The sequence below is a fragment of the Nansenia antarctica genome, assembly GCF_963989245.1.
Source record: "Nansenia antarctica genome assembly, chromosome: 3".
Classification (NCBI taxonomy): domain Eukaryota; kingdom Metazoa; phylum Chordata; class Actinopteri; order Argentiniformes; family Microstomatidae; genus Nansenia; species Nansenia antarctica.
This window is the reverse complement of record NC_137688.1, coordinates 85,443,352-85,465,547: the sequence shown is the minus strand read 5'-3', so window position 1 is coordinate 85,465,547 and position 22,196 is coordinate 85,443,352. Positions and strand designations below refer to the sequence as shown.

Here is a 22,196-nt window from a genome sequence, read left to right as displayed (position 1 = left end):
TGGCTGATATTGTGTTAATAGCAAAGCATATCTTTGCTATGATAATCTGACTCCAAGTAATGTGATTATAACTATGTGCGAAAGATGTAAATAATTCTTCAGTTTGTGCTCATTTAGTGCAAGAATCATAAAATAGATTGAATCAATTAATCGTATACTTAGGGTTAGGGTTAGGAATTGGGATTCACCCTAAGACACATGGCGAGGCCACTTTTAGCCACTATGGCGCGAGACTGCAACATACCCTGGCCAGGCTCCCCGCCTCTGCCATCAGACCTCTGTAGCTCATCCAGAACTCTGCTGTCCGTCTGGTGTTTAACCTCCCCAAATGTTCATGTCACCCCTCTCCTTCGCACCCTGCACTGGCTCCCGATAGCAGCTTGCATCAGATTCAAGACCCTGGTGCTTGCCTACCAGGCAGCAAAAGGGACAGCCCCTGCCAACCTGCAGGCAATGGTCACCTGGGATTTTTAACATAATGAACATATTTCATGTCTTTCTACCAACATATTTTAGTAGGAGATGGCAATTAGAGCGTATTAAGGCCTACATGTCTTAATAACCAGGGTTCCCTTTAAGAGAACTTAAAACACATCTATTTAGCCTTGCTTTTATCAAGTGTCTATGTCAACTTGCACTTTTACTTCTATCTCTAGTACTCCTCTATTTCTTTCTTTCTTGTTTTATTGTATTATAGTTTATTTACTATTGTTTATGTTTAGCACTTGGAGTTGCACTCAATGCATGACGAGAGGGAGTGCTGTTATACTGAATATCGGCTGCGACTGGCCTGCGGCCTCGTACCTACGACCGAATCACAGCCGTGCTGATATTCAGTATAACAGCACGACCTCAAGTGTGATATTGCTTAAATATAGACAGTTCTGAGGTGTTCAGTGGGTGTGATCATTTATATAGACAGATCTGAGGTGTTCACTGGCTGTGATCATTTATATAGATAGATCTGAGGTGTTCAGTGGCTGTGATCATTTATATAGATAGATCTGAGGTGTTCACTGGCTGTGCTCATTTATATAGATAGATCTGAGGTGTTCACTGGCTGTGATCATTTATATAGACAGATCTGGGGTGTTCAGGGGGTGTGATCAACCGTTTCGATGACCTTATAAAGGTTAGGGCACTATCCAAACCGCACCTTCCCACTATTAGTGGAGGCTATTGCAGAAGAGTACAGGTCTAGAAACCTGCAGCCCCATTTGGGAGTCAAACTCACAAATTACGAGTGAGAGAGAGAGAGAGAGAGAGAGAGAGAGAGAGAGAGAGAGAGAGAGAGAGAGACAGAGAGAGAGAGCGAGAGAGAGAGAGAGAGAGAGGGATGGAGGTTGTGCTGAGGTTGAAATTGATTATGGACCCTGTTGATACAGTCATCTGATGAGTTTTTCTTTCATTTTCTTTCGAAGCTGATGTCTTTACACAAGAGCCAGTGTTTACAGTCAACAATGGTTCACTGTTGTCTTAAGTATGTGAAATATATTTTGCGAAGAAACAAAGAAACATTTATTATGCAATAAAGCATTCTCCAAGCAGCTTCCTGACCAGAATGCTAAACAGATGCCAGTGAGTTGATGGGGGTCAGGGAGGGTGAGGAGGGTGAGGAGGGTGGGGAGGGTGAGGAGGGTGAGGAGGGGAGGGTGAGGAGGGTGAGGAGGGTGAGGAGGGGAGGGTGTGGAGGGTGAGGAGGGTGAGGAGGGGAGGGTGAGGAGGGTGAGGAGGGTGAGGAGGGTGAGGAGGGGAGGGTGAGGAGGGTGAGGAGGGTGAGGAGGGGAGGGTGAGGAGGGGAGGAGGGTGAGGAGGGAGAGGAGGGGTGAGGAGGGGGAGGAGGGGGAGGAGGGTGAGGAGGGGAGGGTGAGGAGGGTGAGGAGGGGGAGGGTGGGGAGGGTGAGGAGGGTGAGGAGGGGAGGAGGGAGAGGAGGGGTGAGGAGGGTGAGGAGGGGTGAGGAGGGTGAGGAGGGGAGGGGGAGGAGGGTGAGGAGGGGAGGAGGGGGAGGAGGGGAGGAGGGGAGGAGGGTGAGGAGGGGTAAACAGAATATGTATTATGGAACGTGCCTCTTCTTCAAACCCGTGGGACCTACACTCACAGCCACCACAACTATGATCATTTAGTCTCAACAATTTGCTTAATTTTAAATAATTTGGACACTTATCTTATTATATATTTCAGTTTTCTGTAAGGACAGTGATCGGTGCTATGGGTATTAGGTCATAAAGAACTGGATAATGTATTGACAGGTATTCTGATAATGTTTTCTTTTAAGACAGGCCTAAAAACCTTTTTATTCAAAAAGGCCTTTGACTGTTGAACCTGTGTTCATTCTTGTGATTTATTTTGTGTGGTTTTTTTACTATGTTTTTAACTTATTATGTTTTTAGGATGTTTTGTTTTTAACTTATTATGTTTTTACGGTTGTTGTTTTTCTCTCTGTAGAACTCTGAGATTCTTTTGAATGAAAAGTGCAATACAAATAAAATGCATTATTATTATTATTATTATTATTATTATTATTATTATTATTAGAGTGGTGAAACATCACCAGTTATCAGACTTTCCATCATGTTCAGTCGGTAGCTATGCCCTACTTAGTACTCCAGGGGTGCATAGGACTCTCGTCTGGCCAACTCCACTGGTGAAAAGAATCTGTTCATTAACATGCAGAACCATCCATTTCCTCTGAAACGGCCCATTGTTGCCGACCAGATGCCTGACAACAAAACGTTGGTGGGAATTGTGGCAACCAGAAGGCCAAGCCAGATCAAAAGACATTAAGACATTACCACCATGTACACGTTTAACTTACATTGCCTCTGGTTAATGACTGAGTCAACGATAATGTATAGAGGGTGTAAAAAGCTATTGTAAAATATATTTATAGCCCTGTTTGTTTTATAGCCCCTAAAATAAATATACAGTACAAGGCCCTTATAGGAGCTTAAGTATAACACTTTAGCAAATTGCTCTACAGCAAATTGCCCAACAATTGTAAAAGAAAAAAAAAAGATAATCAGTGTGACCTGCTCAATGAAGTGGATAGACATAGTTACTGTAGATAATTGTAGATATTTATGGTAACTTAATATGTTATATGTAATGCCTGTTTCTTACCAACCATTGACCAACCTTTACTGTTGTAAAGCTTAGAGTACAAATACAGAAAATCACTTTAAAATAATTATAATACAAACAATGACATTACATTACAACAATATTGTAAGCTGAACAATGTCATGCCGTACCCAGCAATGGTCACTTCTGTGTGGGGTTACGTTGGAGTGAGAATGCAAAATGGAGCCTATTGGTCAATATGTTGGACTTGCAGGGTGGTTGTCCAGAGCGCTGGCCCTCCCCACCGACACTATAAAAGGCTCTCTGTCCCTCCGCCACTATTCACTCTGGTCAGCAAATTACTTCTGTTCTTGTCCAAGACACTCTGGTAAGTGAATTATGTCCATATGTAACATCTGTTGTGGTTATTGCGCTGAGCTGCATGTGCTTATGATAGTAACAGCAATTTGTGAATGAACATTGTTACATTGGTTAGATTTGGTAATTAGTTATTAGTATTGAAAGATATGTTTCTTTGAAATTGATGAATATCTTGCACTCCTTTTCCTTTCATGGCTTTGTCTTTTATTCTGTTTTTCATTCATTAAATCGTTTCTCGTGAGGTCTAAGAATTATAATTTGATTGTATGGTGTTGTGCTATAGGATGTAGCTTAACCCTAACCCATCATATACTGCATACTGTATACTGTGTACCTTTTGTGCTGTAGATTAATCCAAACAATAATGAGTGACTTGGAGAATTCGCTGGCTACCATCATTGATATATTTCACAAGTATTCTGAAAAAGAGGGGGACAAGGACAAGCTGAAGAAAAGTGAACTAAAGGACTTAATCAACGATGAACTATCTACGCTCCTGGGGGTGAGTTTCAGTAATAATAATAATAAATTGTATTTATATAGCGCTTTTCCAGGGCTCAGTACGACATACAATAAGCAACACAGCTAAAATAGCTCCACTGACTCTGACTGGATGTGCGTATGTCTTGCTTTGCAATTGTTTTAAAAATTAAACATTAGGTCAGCCCCATCTGTATAATTTTTTTTAAATAAGCTGAAGATTGTTATGTTCTGTTCGGCTTTTAATTGAGTGTATTTTAAAGAGTTATAGGCTAGGTTTTTAACTGATTGATTTGTATTTATTTGTTGATTTTAAATCAGAACATTTTAAATTGTTATTGTACGTCACTTCTTTTGTTTCGCTTTTAATTGATTGAATTTTATATGATGACCATTTTTTATTTAGATTTGTTTATAGTTATTTCATGGCATGTTTTGTAAAGCACTAGTTTAGTTTACATTAATTTGCATTAACACTAGAACAACCGTGCCTTTTTACCTACTAAAAGAGCCGCCGCCTCTTTACAATGCTCAAGCTGCTATTTACACACAACAACCACTAGTTGGCCGCTTGTAAAATGTGCCTGCTTCCTACACAGCAAAACTGCAAAATAGCTTTATACTAGCTTATCCTGGTGTGATTTTGAAAATGTAAGGATACTGGGTGATAGAATGCACATATCTAGGAAAAGTCATGAAAGGAGGGTCCTGAAATTTGATCGAGTGCAAAGATATAAAATTTTTCTTTACTCACAGGTCCTCAAATGACCCCTCATGGCTGTTCTAGTGTTAACGAGCCAGATATAAAACACCTGAGTGTCATTTAGTTTCTTGGGCGGTCTCTGTCGCCCTCCGGTGGTGAGATGGAACAGGCTGTTCTAGTGTTAATGTGGCTGTTCTAGTGTTAATATGTGCTCTCTAAATAAATCTGCCTTGCCTTTTCTCTCAGCAAGTGAAAGATCAGGCCACCATGGACAGCTTGATGGAGAGCCTGGACACAGACGGAGACTCAGAATGTGACTTCCAGGAGTTCATGACTTTCATCACCATGGTTACTGTCTGTTGCCATGAGTCCTTTGAGCACCACCATGAGGACGAGTAGACAACAGTGAATGTGAATAAAAAACTAGTAAATTATGAAGTAGAAACGTAGTTATAAAGAAATAAAAACAATGCAAACTTTGTAAAACAACTCCATATTTCCTTGGCCTGATCTAGTTGTGATAGGTTTCCTATATCCTGTTTACCTGTAAGTGCTGATTTGCTTCATTGCCAGAGTTATATCTGCTATAGACCCTGAGATGATAGAGAGATCGAGACAAATGGATTTAGCTAATCCTGACACTTAGCAATACAGTCTTTTTCCAAAAGTTGTTGCACTTTTCCTGTTATAAAGCAAAAAAACAATATGTAATAGTGTATTTTTGCTTAATTGGTCTGACATTCAAGTAGTTTACAGATGAAGTGACTAACAGTGTTTGTGTTATCTACCAGATGGAAATTGATTTGGCAAGTGTAACAGTAATCCTGCTTTGATTCCAACAAACAAGGTTTTGTTTTAATTCCATGAGTCAATACTTTAAAGGGAATTGTTTGTCTATGGAAGTCGTTTTGAAATTGTGTTTGGTTTGGTGAGATGCTTTTGAAACTATAACATTATTATGCAATCAATAAACAGGTGATGGAATGAGGATATAAGTATGATCAATGAATATCTACATCTATAACAGTCAAGACCGACAGTACTGTATATAAAATGTGCTTTTTTATTCAAGATCGGGCTGGTAAATCCTCTGTCAATAAGGAAAGATGCACAGTATATGTGACACGTTCTAGTCTTTTGGTCCGCATATCGGCAACCAATCCAAATGCTCTGACTTTCTTTTGAAACACGGAACTACGTTTCAACATACTCGTCAAGCCAACTAAGTCAAGCCAAAACACTGCAACGAAAATGGATTGGGTGAGTAATCCCCACTGCTACTTAGTTAACTAGAACACTACTTTACATTGTTAGCAGGCTCACAAAACAAGCTGTGTTAGTTGACTAGCGATGTGCCATTGATTTTCAACAATGGGGAAATGCATTCACATTTTTCGAAAGAAAAGTCTGATCATTACATCAGATCCCGACATGAGGACCAAAGCATTAGAACGTGACACTTATTAGTGGGCGGTGTTGCAACAGGATAGAAGTCCCACTGCCAGGAAGCATCGCGACAGACTTCAGCTTGGATCGCAGCTGTATCTGTATTGCAGCTGAATTAGGAAAAGACGCACAGGGAAAGACCAGCTCTGATGGCACACAGAGATGATGGCAACACTCTTCTAGGAAACCTTTACTCCCAGAAAAGATCAACACTCCATTTGTTGCAGAGGTGTGGAGTGGATATGAGCACAGTGGCATCATTTCAATAGAGAACTGTTCATTTTCTTCATATTGATACCTTACTGATGTCCACTCACAATGAATGAATGAATGAATGAATGATCTTTATTGTCATTGTAACAGGTAGAACGGAATTTAAATGCAAGCCCTAGGTGCTAACAATCAACACAGTCCTAAGATAATAAAAAACAAGAATGAGACATAAATAGACATAAATAGGGGGGATATAAATAGGGGTATAAGTGATGGGTAGGAATCTGAGAATGTATCTATTATGTAAACTTATATACTTATATACATTATATGGCCTATTCACAGGGGGGTATATAGATAGGGGGGAGTTAGCATGTAACTGTGTACTTTTATAAACATATGAACTAGTAACGTATACACAGTATATGAAAACCTAACACAAGAATGTAAACATATTGCACGTTTATAGAACATTGCAATATTCCCTTGGTCAACTACCATCTACATTGGACCTGGTGCTGCTGATGTCCACTTTATTGACTTATCAAAAGAAATAAAAAAATATGTGACAACAAGTGGAAATTCAAGTACAAAAACATTTTCCAGAGTGGTAAGATAAGACATGTACAGTTATGAAATGATAAGATAAGACATGTACAGTTATGAAATGATAAGTACCGTATTATATGTATAGAATAAGGGCAATAGGTGCCATGGTGCAAAATACATGATAATGTAGACAGTGCATGGCATTACAGTATAAGGTGTTACAGTGAGTATAAATAAATGAATATAAAGTGAGTGTACAAGAGATGAATATCAATGTGATATGTACAGTTAGGATATACTGTATGTACAATATAATATATACAGAAGAAGTGAGGTATGTTTTCATACATGCACACACAGAGAAATTAGAGACTAATATAATAAATATGATATGTGCAAACAATCAGAGTTCTGATTCTCCAGCCTTTGGGGAGTGTGTACACAGCTACTGGGAGTCAATTGTTTGTTTGTTTGTTTGTTTACCCTTACCGTCTTCCTCTTCTTCTTCCTCTACGTGTTATTACGAGTGCCAGACACGTTGGGCAGTCCGATGGCAATAGCGCCCTCCAGTGGAACGAATTGGATGAGCAACTTAGGTCGACCTCCCTAAAAAGGTTCGTGTTTGTTTCACCTGTTTTGACTGTACGACAGGTGTTGGTGTCACCGTGTCAGTATCTGTGGCAGGCCTGGCAGATGACGCTAAAGTAGACGCCAGTAATTGTGAGAGACTGTGTAATAATGTCTGAATCAATATATTCTATTTTAAGAAAATGTCATCGCTGAAATATAAATCCACCATATTTAAATATATTATACAAATAAGTAAAACAATTAAACAGGAGAAATGGAATTGAATCTCCACATGTTTTAAAAGATGCAGAAGAAAACAGGCTATTAATGACAGACCGGACGGATACATGTGTGAAGGGACGTGTCAATGCAAGTGCAGTATCCTGGTGAACATGGGAGGGTGGTCTGCAACCAGTGTTGCCACAGTTACTTTGAAAAAGTATTCTGATTACTGATTACTGATTACTCCTTTAAAAAGTAATCTAGTTACTTTACTGATTACTTGATTTAAAAAGTAACTAAGTTAGATTACTAGTTACTTTTTTAGTTACTATTGGCAGCTGCCTAGGCACCCGACCCCCCCCCCCCCCCCCGCAACATAAAAATGAAAACTGGTTTTGCCAAAACTCACTTTATTTTAACAGTAACTTAAATTACATAATTAAACTTTAAACAATAACTTAAAACAACAAAATAAAGAGTCTTTCTTTGCCTCACCCAACATAAATACTTGTTTTTAAACAATAAAATAAATATAATCTTTATTTAACACAGTAACTAGCAAGGAGTGGTTTCACAAAACCTAAAACCTACCCTGACCATTCAGATATGATCCTAATATAATCCTAATCCTAAACTGGGTGAGTCTGAGTTTATCAATGAAGAGTGAACTCAGCTGTCAAGACTGGAAGGAGGCCATGAACACGCTATGGAGGCCATGAACACGCTATGGAGGCCATGAACACGCTATGGAGGCCATGAACACACTATGAGTGAAACAGTGGAAAGGGGCGAGTAAACCAGTGGTTGTATCTCATTAACAGAAGCTTCTCAAACCTCTTGTCAGAAAGTCTGTTCCTTCTAGGCGTGAGCACCAAACCTCCCAGACTAAAGAGCCGCTCTACAGGAGCGCTAGATGGGGTTGGAGTGTTATACTTCAAGAAAATGTTCTTAATGTTTGGATACTGATTCAGAATCTGAAGCTCATGCCCTGACCTCAAGTAGTCCATGACTTCCTTTTCTGCCGAGTAGGTCTCCTCTGGCTCCGCCTCAAAAGCAAAAAAGTCCATCTCGCCTTGGTTGGCAGTCGTGGTGGGTACACTGGCAGGGCTCTGTGCTGCAGGAGCAGTTTTGCGACATTCTGCTGTGAGAAGCTCCTTTACTTGCTCCCTCCTACCTTCATCTCTCAGCCATCGGAGTTTGAATTTTGGACAACTAGCAGCTGCGAGAAGGGCATCTTTGTTGTCCAGCACACTGGCAAAACGAGTCTGGATAGCCTGAAAGATATAATTTGATATGTTTATTATTATCTAGTTGTAGCCTATAAGGTCTATTATTTATACCTTTATTTACTAATTATGTATGCAATTAGTTTGTGCAACTGACAACCTACATACTGCAGTATGGTGTGACTCTGCTCCATGTTCATGAATAGTGCAATGAAAATGTATTTATTTATCTTTAAGATGGAACAACATAGCATACCTGCACTATGGCATCTGGAAGGCCTGCAGTCATCTTGGATAGGGTGTCTTTCACAGCAAGGGTCTTCTGCATCAGGACTTCAAGTGTGGGCAGTAAAGTCCCATACGGACAGTCACCTTGTAGGATATCCAGTGCTATAGTTAGAGGCTTCATGACGGTACAGTACTCATGCAGGTACTGGTACTCCTGGTCTTTGAAGCACTTCACTCCCAGCTTGTTGCACAGAGTAGTCAGCTCATTCATGGGGATTTCTGCGATTCTCTTTATGGCTTCGTAAAAGGAATTCCACCTTGTGGATGTCGGTACCAGGAGCTTTCTTTTGTTAACCTCCTCCACCGTTTCTGACGCAACGGTAGATCGGCTTGCTTTCGTCCAGAGAGCTGTGCATTTTGCTGTGCTGCTCCTATACACAGCCTTGCTCTCTGGTTTGGAAGTGATGTACTTCTCCACATCACTTGTAGAAATAAGGTTGAGGGTATGTGAAGCACACCTTTGGTGCGGGGGAAGAATCAGCTGGCCATCACTATCATCCTCAGCTGATAGGATTTCTGACACATCTAAAAAAGTGACATCATCCGTGGCCTCCTCCACCGTCTCATCATCGGACTCTGTGACAGCAGGCTGATAGACTTGAAATGCCTTGACAAAGTTAGATCCATTATCTGTCACTGTTGCTACTACTTTGTTGATTAGTCCATATGAAGAGTGAATGTTTTCGATTTCTGCACCAATAACATCATACGTGTGTCTACCGCGGATTCTCCTACACGCCAATGCAGCCTTGTTGCGGTCTAATGTGGATCTACTAATCCAGTGGAGCGTTACTCCCATATAGCTCCTATTGTTAGCTGTCCAAATGTCCGCTGTAGTTGACACATAGTCGACCTCGTTCAGCGCAGCCTTCAGATGTTTTTCCATCTCTGCATACTCCTTCTCCAAGTACGAAGAAAAAGATGTTCTGTGAGGTAGCTCGGCATTGGTAGTAGTGGGGATCTTGTTAATGATGGCACGGAAAGAGGGCGAGTCAACTGTGTTTATGGGCAGCATTTCCTCTACAACATACCGCCCGACCAATTTATTCAACTCTCCCACACTTACAGGTTGTGATTTTGTAGGCCTACTGAAGTCCAGCTTTTGTTGCTTGAGCGGTGTGGGACCTCCCGCAGAAGTCGAGGCCGCGGTCTCTGGGACTTTCTCCGCGAGCTTGACTGTGCTGTGCAGAGATTCCAAATGTTTCTTTAAATTTGATGTTGTGGTTTTACCACAGGACAATATTTTCTTTCCAGCACAGAGTGTACAACGAACATTTATGTTCTTGTCATCCTTTGCTGACACAAACTCAAAATAATCCCTATATTTCCAGCTATTTAACGCATATCTCTGTTCTCGCTCCATTATACGCTTCTGTTTACACTGTGCAATCAGCGTGGTGATACACGTGAGCGATTCTGCTGCACCTCGTGTTGAAAACGTGATCACTGACGTCACTCCCCAAGACGCGAGAAAAGCAATAAATGTTTGTTTACTATCGAACATTACAAAGAAATACTGCATTTAGCCTAAGTTATGAGGTAGTAACGCAATAGTAACGCACAGTCACTCGAATAAGTAACTTTAATCAGATTACTGATTTGGAAATAGTATCGCGATAGAATACTCGTTACTGGGAAAAGTAATCAGATTAGAGTATCGCGATACTTAGTATCGCGTTACCGGCATCACTGTCTGCAACAGCAATTTAACAATTCCCCACAGGCTGGGCAAAGAAACACATTTAAGAGGCTTTATAAAAGGTGAAATCCATGAATGCATCAGCTATTGGCCTCACAGTATCAGCATAGAAAGATCTGAAAACACCCGTGATAAACATCATATGCAGTTCACAAACTTCGGTACAGCGCTTCCAGTTCCAGCCGGGGATCGAACTCACGACCTTCCGCTTACAAACCGGCCACGGAAGCCACTGCACCAAGTGTTGACTCATTCGAGTTGAAGTAGTCTCTTACACACGCGCGCGGCCGGTGTGGGTCTCTAATGACTCGTGTCTAGTTTCGATCCTTCAGTCTTTAGTTTAGGACTTATTGCAACGTACTTGGATATGGAGTGGGACTTTCTCTGAATCTCATCCAAAGACCAAGTATAAAACAGAGGTTTAAATATAGTTTTTGTTTGGTATTTTTGAACTTTTGTTGACATGCGTAAGTGAAATTTTGTTTGTAAAAGTTTCAATGTTTTGATTATGCATGCATGGGGGGAAAACAACAACATGCATGTAACAAGGGTAGGCGCAATAAGCCACGGCTTCAGCCTACACCTTTTTGGTCCTGGTGTTATGCATTGTGACTGTGTAAATGTTTTATATCTGTATTGTGAATTGTATAGGGGACCAAAATAAACATTCTCAACAATGTAAAATGTTTGGCCAGTACGGGTATCGAACCCGCGACCTTCGCGTTATTAGCACGACGCTCTAACCAACTGAGCTAACCGGCCATGTTCTCACGGGGGCGAGGGGCTCATTTTAAACTGTAAATGCACATCTATTTTATGCATGTGTTACTATTATCAATGTTGCAACATTACCTTAATTCATACTTGTAAAGCGTCCAAAACACATTGAAACGTATCATTTCAACTAAGGTAGGGGAAAAGCTCAAAACGTAACGGTTAGAGCACTCTCTTCTCTTAGCATGCGGTATCGATTGACCTCTGAAACTCATCTAAATATTCTTTGTGTGTCTTTAGGCTCCATGGGACATTTCCTTCCTTTTGTCTATTTGACAACTGGTGAGCTGGTACGTGATGTAAGTATGAATGAATGAATGAATGAATGAATGAATGAATGAATGAATGAATGAATGGTCTTTACTGTCATTTATACAGTACAGGTACCATACAACGAAATACCATATTCATTACATAATACCATACAACGAAATTTAGGAGGGGGGGCTCCCCTGGTGCTAGGAAAAAAATAATAATACTAAAAACAAGAAGGGAAAAGAGCTGGTTTACATAAATAAAGGCTATATACACTATCCACTATACTATACTACTATACTATACAAATAAAACACTGTGCTGTGCTGTAGCCTACAAACCGCCCGGATCTCCTCCAGCGCGGTAGGTGGCGCTGTCATACACCATTTTCCGTTGGTTGCAAAACCAAGAAGAAGAAGAAGAAGACCTGTATACTGAAGACCGCCAACATTTGAATTTCAGTTCAAGTCGACAGTCCGTCGGGGAGGTTGTGAGTGGTCCGGTTGACGTCGTTTGAATTTGAGGTTTTAGATATAAAACATTTGAATTTCAGTTCAGTCCGTCGAGGAGGTTGTTAGTGGTCCGGTTGACGTCGCGAGTAAGTAAGTACATGTTATTTATAAAGCACCTTTCGAAACAAAGTTACAAGGAGGGCGTTCCACAGTGTGGGAGCCACCGCTTCACAAGTAGCCAGCTGGCTCCAATTCTGAGGCAAATGTATCCGTAAAAAAGTCGTAACGCTCTTATGTAACGCCAATGTATGCTATTCCTAACTGGCTACATTAGAATTTTCGTCTAACGAAATCATTATTTATCTAACTAAGTCATTGGTAGCTTAGCTACATAACTTTGTGTTTACTGTTGTTGTTCTGTTAGCCTGCTAAAGGAGCTAGCTAGTATTTAAAATGTTGTTCTCGCGAGATCACACGGAGCTAGTTATCTGCACTGGGAAAGTCAAAGTGTGTATCAGGACTGACATGTTTGTCTTTTTTGCTGTTGTGTTTGTGACATTTTGTACATTTGCCTCAGAACCAGCTCTTTTCCCTTCTTGTCTTTAGTTGTTTTTTTCCTAGCACCAGGGGAGCCCCCCCTCCCAAATTTCGTTGTATGGTACCTGTACTGTATTAATGACAATAAAGACCATTCATTAATTCATTCATTCATTCATTTCCCCCCATTTAGCCTGGCTGGTAGTGGACGAGAGGGGTGAAGATGGAACTAGAGGAAGACAAAGTGTTGGTCCTGTTGGAGTGGGTGAGTAACAAGTTAGGCTACATTCTGTAGCTTACTATTTGATATGACGTTTTTTTGGGTACATATTTCATTGCCTTTACATATTGTATTTTATTGTAATGCCAATGGTATTTGTTGTGTAATAGTTCAAGTGTAATAGTACTTGAATGTACGTTTTTAATTTGTATTGCTATGAATTGTATTGTGTCTCACAACTCCATGTGAGTGGTCCTCAACTTTTTAATGCACCTTTTGTTGCTGTTCTTTATACCATACCTGTTTGTTGAGGAGTGACACATAAATAAAGATATATCTATCTATCTATCTATCTATCTATCTATGACATGGCACACGCCATAGCTAGCCAGCTCTAGTAGTTGATAATTGTTCATGCAGACTGACTCAAACCTTTTTCTCATCTCCAGATCAACAGCTTGAAGTTGGACAAACCATTGCTACAAATGAACCAGTTACAAGATGGCTTGTTGTTGCTGAGATTGATGCACAACTTGTGAGTAAAGCGAATGTGCTTGGTTATATTTTTACATTCAATTCCTACAGTGGGGTGCAAAAATGTGGCCACCCCTAGTCAAAAATGCCGTTTACAATTAATATCTAAGTGAAAAGAAGCAAACCTAACCTCTAAATGGTACAAAGTTAAACATGACACATTTCATCACATTTTGAAGCAAGATTAATTTAGATTTTTCTTTTTACAATTTCAAAATAATAAAAGAAAGGAAAAAGGCTGTGTGCAAAAGTTTGGGAACCCTGTCAGCTAGTACCTTGTAACTCCTCCTCGGGCAACTATAACAGCTTGCAAATGCTTCCTGTAGCCAGCTAAGAGTCTTTCTGTTCTTCTCTACAAATGCTTCACCCTTTTCTCCAAACATACCTTCTTTGGTTGTGGCCAAAAAGTTCAATTTTGGTTTTGTCCGTTCAAAGCACATTGTTCCAATAGCCTTCAGGTTTCTCAAGGTTTTCTTTTGCATACTTCAGACGCTTCATTTTGTGTTGAGGTCGTAGGAAAGGCTTCTTTCTGTCAACTCTGCCATGTAGGTCTTTGTTGTTTAAGGTACGCTGTACTGTTGTCCTGTGAACAACTAGACCGGTGTCTGCTACTCTTTTTTGCAGCTCTTTTGCAGTGATGTGTGGGCTCTTCTGAGCATTTCTCACCAGATCTCGGGCCATTCTATTTGACATTTGTCTTGGTCTTCCAAATCTTGCCGTGACTTCAATTGTTCCATTTATTTTCCATTTTCTGATGATGTTTCTGACAGTGGAAATGGGTAGTTTGAAACGTTGCCAGAGTTTTTTGTAGCCTTCTCCTTGATGGTGAAAGTGAACTGTCTTCATTCTGATATCCTTGGACAACTGTTTAGAGGAACCCATGGTTTTTAACTCCAGACACAACAGCCACCACAGTCAAGCTTTAGAAGGCATGGAGTTACTTCAGAATATATAGTTCAACCCTGGAATTATATTCACCTGACTCACTGAAGCCCTAACAAGTAAATCACCGTGGTCTGGGCCTTAGTAATCATCTTCTCAAAAGGTAACAAAGAATAATCCAAAAGGGTTCCCAAACCTTTGCACAGGGCCCTTTTCCTTTAAAAAAAATGAGAAATTAGAAAAACAAAACATTGAAATAAAAAGAAACCTTTCTTTAAAATGTGGGGAAAGGTGTCATGTTTAACTTTCAGGTTTGCTTTCAATCACTTGGAGATTAATTGTAACAGACATTAAAACCAGGGGTGCCCACATTTCTGCACCCCACTGTATGTGTGTTTTTGGGAGATGTGTGTGGCTTCCATTCTCTCTGATGTATCTGCACAGCAGTCAGCCATGTATCTGGGTCTTTTTGTGCAGATGATCTTGTGTGTTGTGCTGCTTGTCTTTATTGATAGCTTTCTCCCTAACAGGAAGGGAGTGGAGACCCCTCAGTCCTGCCTGGACCAGCCCATTCAGGCGCGGTTGAGCTTGCTCTCTGACTTCCTTCAAGGTGGGGCACACTTCTAAATACGTTGCCTTAACTTAATCAGTTAAGCTTCAATTGACTACTTATCTAACTACTTTTCAAAGATAAGAGAAGCAGTTTAGGTTAATCTGTCTGGTTAGATTGTCCACTCAAAATACAAATGCCTTGCACCTTGTTATGCCCAAATTACACTGGCTGCGTTACCTGTGTGTGCGTGGCAGAATTTTGCAGAACTTTCTGTCTTCCCTACTGCCCATGTTTTTGTTACGCCTCTAATGCGTAGCTGTTACAGCCAGGCCTATCTTTGTACATTCAGATTGACCAAATCTCTTCTTTTGCACATGTGCAGGGCTTAAAGTACTCCGGCACAGTGCCGGATTTCCGGCGCGGGAGAATAAAAAAAAAAAAAACTGCAATTGCGGCATTGCGCCGACGTGGTGGCGGGGGCGCTGTTTCACAAATAACTTAGCTTTCGTGTTTGCTAGCGAAACAGCTGATAGTTGATGTTGACTGCTCAAGGAGAATACATATTTGAAAGTACAGAATGCCTGAGAGAATGCCTGAATATTGCATTATATTACATTATATTTTGAATGGCCATCTGGTGCCTGAATATTGTGTTTTCCTTTACATAAATAATGACATTTCCACCATAAATTGATGGCGAAAGGGCACAAATTGGTGCATATCAATTCACCAGAATGCAAGAAATTAAGTGTTTGATGCTCGTTTAAGGACCCCCAGACAGCCCTGCTTCATGGGTCCCCCCTGATGTCAAACACCACTGGTACCACCTCCGCCTCATTTTGAGCCAGGAAAACCCCTGAGTAGTGACGGGAAGCCTTATGGGACGTGGTGCCAAGAAGGAGAATATAAGTGATAGTGGCTTAATAAGTAATCAGTTTGTTCTTTTAAAGACATGTATATATTTTATTCTGTATTGTTATAGTGATAGTGGCTTAATAAGTGATGCAATCAGTTTGGCCTTTTAAAGACATCTATTTATTTATTTTTTTTATTAAGTATAAAACAGTATTATGAATGAATGGTCTGTATTGTCATTACAGTTTTTCCCAATTGCTAAAACACAAAAGCCAATTCTCTAAACCAAATGACCAGTTCTCTAAACACATTTAATAAAACTAACTCCCATTTGCCAAAACCATAAACACATTTCACATGAAGACACAATTCACAAAACACAATCCTCCTTTTCTCATAAATCTAAACACATTTTGTCTTGCTAAAACACAAGTTGCAAAAAACTCAAACTGTCAAATTCTCAAATTAAAGCTCATGTGATGCAAAATGCTTGCCATAGTCAGCAAAATGTTAACACAATGAACACACCTGGCTTCATTCATTAAACATAACGACTCAAAATGTAAGACACTTGTTGCAAATGATTGTGGTGTGTGTGGGGTATAGTTCCATAAAAAAAATAAAAAAAACATCACACTCTGAACATTGTTTTCAGTGAGTATTGTTGTGTGTAATGGATCCTCTGTAGTGTTTGCATTGAGTTGTGATACAGTACAGTATTGTACATGTTACGGTACATGTGGGAATACGGTAACATTTTTCAAACCTTTATTTACGTAAAACTCGATAGGACAACAGTGCAACAACTTCGCGGCTGAACTTTAGTAAAATTTCGGACATCATATGCCATTTAAAGGGGGGAAATAGATATCTAAAAATGCATGACTATCATGCAAAATCAGCCTTACTGTAATGTAAAATATGTAATGTTAGATATAACGTTAGACAGGGAGCGCAGATTTATTTTTATGCATGACTATCATACATGTGGGAAAACTAGGGTTAGGGTTAGGTGCTAGGGTTACAGTAAGGTTAGGGGTAGGATTAGGGGTAGGGTTTGAGTTTTGAAGAGAGAAGGTGTGATTTTGCTTATGTAGCTTTAGAAAAGTGTGTTGTGTTTAGAGTTTTGGGAAAATGGAGGAAAGTTTTGTGAAATGTGTTTTAGCAATTGAGAAAAACTGTAATACAGTACAGGTACCATACAACGAAATTTAGGAGGGGGGGCTCCCCTGGTGCTTGGAAAAAGACTAAAAACACGACGTCCAAGGGTAAAATAAAAAAAGGGAAAAGAGCTGGTTTACATAAATAAAGGCTATGTACACTATCTACTATACTACTATACTATACAATAAAACACTGTGCTGTACTCTATGCTATGCTATAAATATCCTAACTTTTCCTATATCTGAACCTTATGTACACAAGGGTTGTCATATTGCACATAGTATTGTTGCACATTCATTTAAAGTATTAATGCATTTTAACATTGAGACATATATTTTGTATTGACTATAAAATAGTATTAATGCATTTAAACATTGAGACAAGAAGCTGTCTTCTGTACCCGCTCTCCCAATATCTCAAACTGTGACCCCCCTCCCCAAGAAAAAGTTTCAGGCACAGGATTTTTTCCCACTTTAAGCCCTGCATGTGGTACACAGAGAAAACCACCATCAGAAGACCTGAGAGCTCTATTGGGCTGATATGCTAGCAAAAGGTCTTTCAGATATTCTGGTGCTGTGCCAGTGAGAGCTTTATAAACAAGCAGAAGGATCTTGAAATCTATCCTGAACTTAACAGGAAGCCAGTGTAGAGTCTCTAAAATAGGAGTTATATGAGCTTGTCTGCTTGTTTTGGTTAAAACTCTCGCTGCGACTAATTGCAGCTGGCCAATCGCTTTCTTCGGAAGACCAGAAAGGAGACCGTTACAATAGTCCAAACTATTTCACTATGAATAGTTCTGGGTTCAGTCTCTGCTGTCATCCATCCTTAATGAGCGATTCGAAAAGTGCAATGGTTATTTGCACAGAGAGAAGCAAAGAGAAAGTGTGTATGTGTGTGTGAGCAAGAGAGAGAACGGTAGAGAGAGTAGTGGACAAATTATTCAGAGCATGACCATTTCCACAGGAATGTTATTGGTTTTAATATTTTGCGATCGTGCAAATGACATGTCATTTCAAGCGACTTCAATCTCAACATAAGCAAGATGGAAATGTATACTGTCACACTGTTGCCGTGGCAAGAGAATAACCGAACTACCGAACACAGAGAGAGAGGGAGAAATCACTGGAAAAATACTGCCCTTCATAGAATAGAATAGACTTTATTGTCGTTGTACAGTTCATGGGGCATGATGTTCTTTTAACTTATTAACATAATATGATTATAGTCTACCTGGGGTTTCTGCTTTGAAACAGATAGCGGAAGTATTGATTTAAAAAAAAGTTAGACATATTTAGATGTAGACATTGAAACTGTAGTCTATGTTGCTGGTTAAGATAATTTTCACGTCGGCCTCACACGTGAAAAATAGGCGAGACTCTGACTCTATAGCAAGCGAGTCGGAGGAGCCAGCATGAGATGCACGTGAGAGCGCCTCTGACGCGGGCTATGTGGCTCTAGCCCATTAGCATGGGCGCCTAAATGAATCTCACACGCCGGTGAGGTAAGGCGACGTTGACGCTTCCAGTGTAATTTGGGCCGTAGTCTTTTACTTAATTTCCCCAGATGGCCAGCTCCCTCTCTCCGTCAGTCTTCCTCATAACTCTCCACATGTCTCTCCTTCTATCTATCTATTTTTCAGGAGACTGCCGGTACAGTGCAGACCACGGAGCTATGGTCTCCTGGGAAAATCTCAGTAATGGTGTAAACCTAGAGATGGAGCTATCAAAGGTATCTGCTTTATCACTGCATAAATGACAGTTATTGATTTTCCAGGCACGATCTGACTGTCCCAATCCCTTATAACATCACATGATCCCACAGCAAGGCAAGCATATTAATGCATCTGAGAAATATCAACCACCACAGACCAAGTTTCAGAATTTTAATCCACACTCACGGACAGAACTGGACTGGACAGAACTAGAGCATCGCTACTACTAGTGGGGTCACCCTGTGTGCTCAATCATACCTGTTGTGTTTTCTCAGGTGGTTCTACTGCTGCTCCACCATGCTGCGTATAATGATCATTATACCCTTCACCCACTGGGGCATAACATTGAGGTAGGGGACAGGGCCTCATTATTGTCGACCTAAGTAACCACAGCATTTAAAGCAGTTTTTAAATGACAGTTCCATACTGTAGCATGTCATTTATAAGTTATATTTGTAAATACATAAGTGGCTCATTCCTTATCCCTTAGCGTGAGCTTGTCACCATGCTTCGCTTTGTTGTGGACGACGAGAACGGCCTCTATGTGAGCTGTGATCTGGAGAAGTATCTGAAGAAAAGGAAAAGTAGGTCACAACATTTTTCTGCGTTTCATATTCATATTTCAACAACACTGCCCCTGCAGTGGTCTGCACAGAGTTCTGAAATAACAGCAAGTATCTATCTCTCTCTCTCTCTCTCAAATGTTTCAGCCTTTGCTAGTGGGTCGAGTGCCTCCTCTTTCACGGATGATGAGTCGCCTGTCTTCAACCGCAAACAGAGGGTCCAGTTCATGCAGCTCCACACTGTGGCCTCCTCCTCCACAGTCAGGTATCATTTTCCATTTACTGTGATCGTGTCATTTTGGGGGTGTTGAAATGGGTACAGCGGCAACTCAGACTCTAGGTACATTGCCTGTTCCGAGGCATGGGTATTGCCAAATTACATTTGAATTTAGTGTTGATGAATTAAATCACCCATGTACTGTACACGGCAGACATTTTTTCAACACATAACATGGGTTTTGTGTTGTTTTGTGTTCCTCTTGCTCTTCAGCTCTCCCTTGCAGGATCTGATGAACACTCCTCAGTTCAGACTGAGGAAGCTGCAGCGGCAGCTGTCCCAGGAGAGAGACATGAGGGACGAGCTGGAGAGAGAATTGGCTAACAGCAGCACCACTATCACAGAGAGAGGTATGCATTTCTCTGCTATTTAAGCAATCCGTCAGGTTGATTTTATTTGTGCTATTGTATGAAAATTGCTTTTATATCTCCAGGTGCTACTACTTATACTGAGCTTCCTGCATTCTAATTGTCCCCCCCCCCCCCCCCCCCCCCCTTAATAGAAGCCCAAATCTACCAGTTGCAGTATCGTTTAGAGAAGCTGAAAAGAAATCAGGCTGAACAGGAGCTGGAGCCCAGAGCGGAGCTACAGGAGCTCCAGAGCAAGAACCAAACGTAAGGGTGGAGGGAGTAGGAAAAAAGATTAATAACATTATGGAGGGTTGGGGAACTCTGCGTGACTGTGGTGTCTGTCTGTCAGTCTTGTCTGTCTCTCGCAGCAATATGGGGTTCTCATTTTCAGGTGCTACAAGAATGTAATGTAATCTGTCTCTGGCTGTAGAATGTGCATGAAATCCTGAAGAATGTTGCTATATTGTGTATCTCTGTTTCTCTCTCAGGTTGCAAAACCGGCTTCAAGAGCTTTTAAAGCAGTGCCAGGACTTGAAAACCAACACATCTCACTCAGAGCGCAAGGTGGATCAGCTCACAGAAGAGAATGGCACACTCTCAGCCCAGGTGAGACACATGCACAAAAGAACAGTCGTGGTAAACAAAAAACAACATGTTTAAACATTTCACAGAGCACTATAGACTTGTACGGGTATAAAAGACACCTCGTTCACTGGTGGCGACCTTACAGATTTCTGTATCCGAGTGTTCAGTGTTGTTACACCGTGCCTCTGATCTCTGTGTTTGTCCATCTCTGACAGATGCATACAGTGTGCACGCAGCTGGCCAGAACGGAGGCTGAGGTGGAGAGGCTGACCGAGGCCCAGGTGCAGGCTCAGGAGGAGTGTAGTGCTCAACACGGCCACCTACAGATGGAGCTCCAACATGCCACCGCTCAGAAGGTGTTTGTTTACAACTAACTAGATGTCATCTCTTTGTCCCATATCAAACAGATATTAACATTCATCATATGACATTGTATCTGATGTCATACAGGATCTGTTTATTTCCCAAACTTTTTTATCATTTAAAAAAAAGAAACTTTAACATTTGCTTTAAAATTTGCAGAAAGGTGTCATGTTTAACTTTGTAGCATTTAGTGTTCAGGTTTGCTTTCAATCACTTGGAGAATAATTGTAACAGACATTTAAACCAGGGGTGCCCACATTTTTACACCCCACTGTAACTTGTGCCTCTTTGAGTTGCCATTGTAAATCTAAGATGGTCCTCAAGACATACCAGTGTACCCTTATGTAAATCTAAGGGTTGATTCACACCTGTTTCACACCCATAATATCAGCCATGTAGTGTATTTGTATTTCCATCTAACTTGGCATCTCTTCCTCTCCCTCAGGAGTGCTTGACTGAGAATATTCAGATCCTTCAAAGTAAGATCTCGTCTATGGAGGACGAGCTGAGTAAAGCTCAGACTGAAGAGAAAGGAGAAAACATGGGGGTCATAGAGGTGAAGCATTTAACTATTATACTGTTATAGCTCATTCATGAATTGATTATGAACTCCTCAACCCCCAGTAGTTCTGTGGCCCCCCACCCTATTTTTTCCATGCAATTCAATACACTGAGTGCTGATTCTGGGGGTGTTTGTGCCACACCTTAATAGAACATTTAGGGTTGACTAACATTAATTGATTTACCTTCGGTGGATTTGTCTTTAACCATAAATGGCTCCATTTCTCCACAGTTAGAGCAACTGAAGCTGGAGCTGTCTGATGCCACCCTCAAACAGTCAGAGCTGGAGAGTGCCATTTCCTGTCTGGAGAGGGAAAAGCAGCAAGCTCAGGCTCTGAATTCCGAGGAAAAGGCCTACCTCCAGGCAGAGATCCAGCGTCTACAGGTGATCGTTTCGGACCTTCGGGGGACCCTAAGCACACTGCAGGCTGAGAGAAAAACATTTGAGGAGGCCTCAAGGGAGCAGAGAGAGTCTCTAAAGTTCCAACTGAAAGCCATGACTGAGGAGGTGGGCACCCTTTCCACGGCTGTCCAGCAGGTGCAGGAGCTGGGTGAAGAGCTGCAGGAGGAGAAGAAGAAGAGAGGGGAACTTAACCTAACCATGGAGAAGCAGGAAAGGGAAGCCAGAGAGGTGATGCAAGGCCTGGAGGATCAGGTGGAAAACGTGGTCGCCTCTCTGAAGAAGGCTGAAGAGGAGGTGCAGGTTAGAGAGGAGAAGCTGG

At 41.0% G+C, this 22,196-nt stretch overlaps 1 protein-coding gene across 1 annotated transcript; it reads left to right on the top strand.

Moving 5' to 3' along the window:
* Positions 1-3,806: 3,806 nt before the first annotated feature.
* s100b (S100 calcium binding protein, beta (neural)) lies at positions 3,807-5,024 on the top strand (the record flags this gene model as incomplete). Its single annotated transcript, XM_080527684.1, has 2 exons — positions 3,807-3,944; positions 4,872-5,024. The coding sequence occupies 2 exons, from the start codon at positions 3,807-3,809 to the stop codon at positions 5,022-5,024; spliced, it is 291 nt and encodes a 96-aa protein (XP_080383810.1).
* Between the last annotated feature and the right edge of the window lie 17,172 nt (positions 5,025-22,196).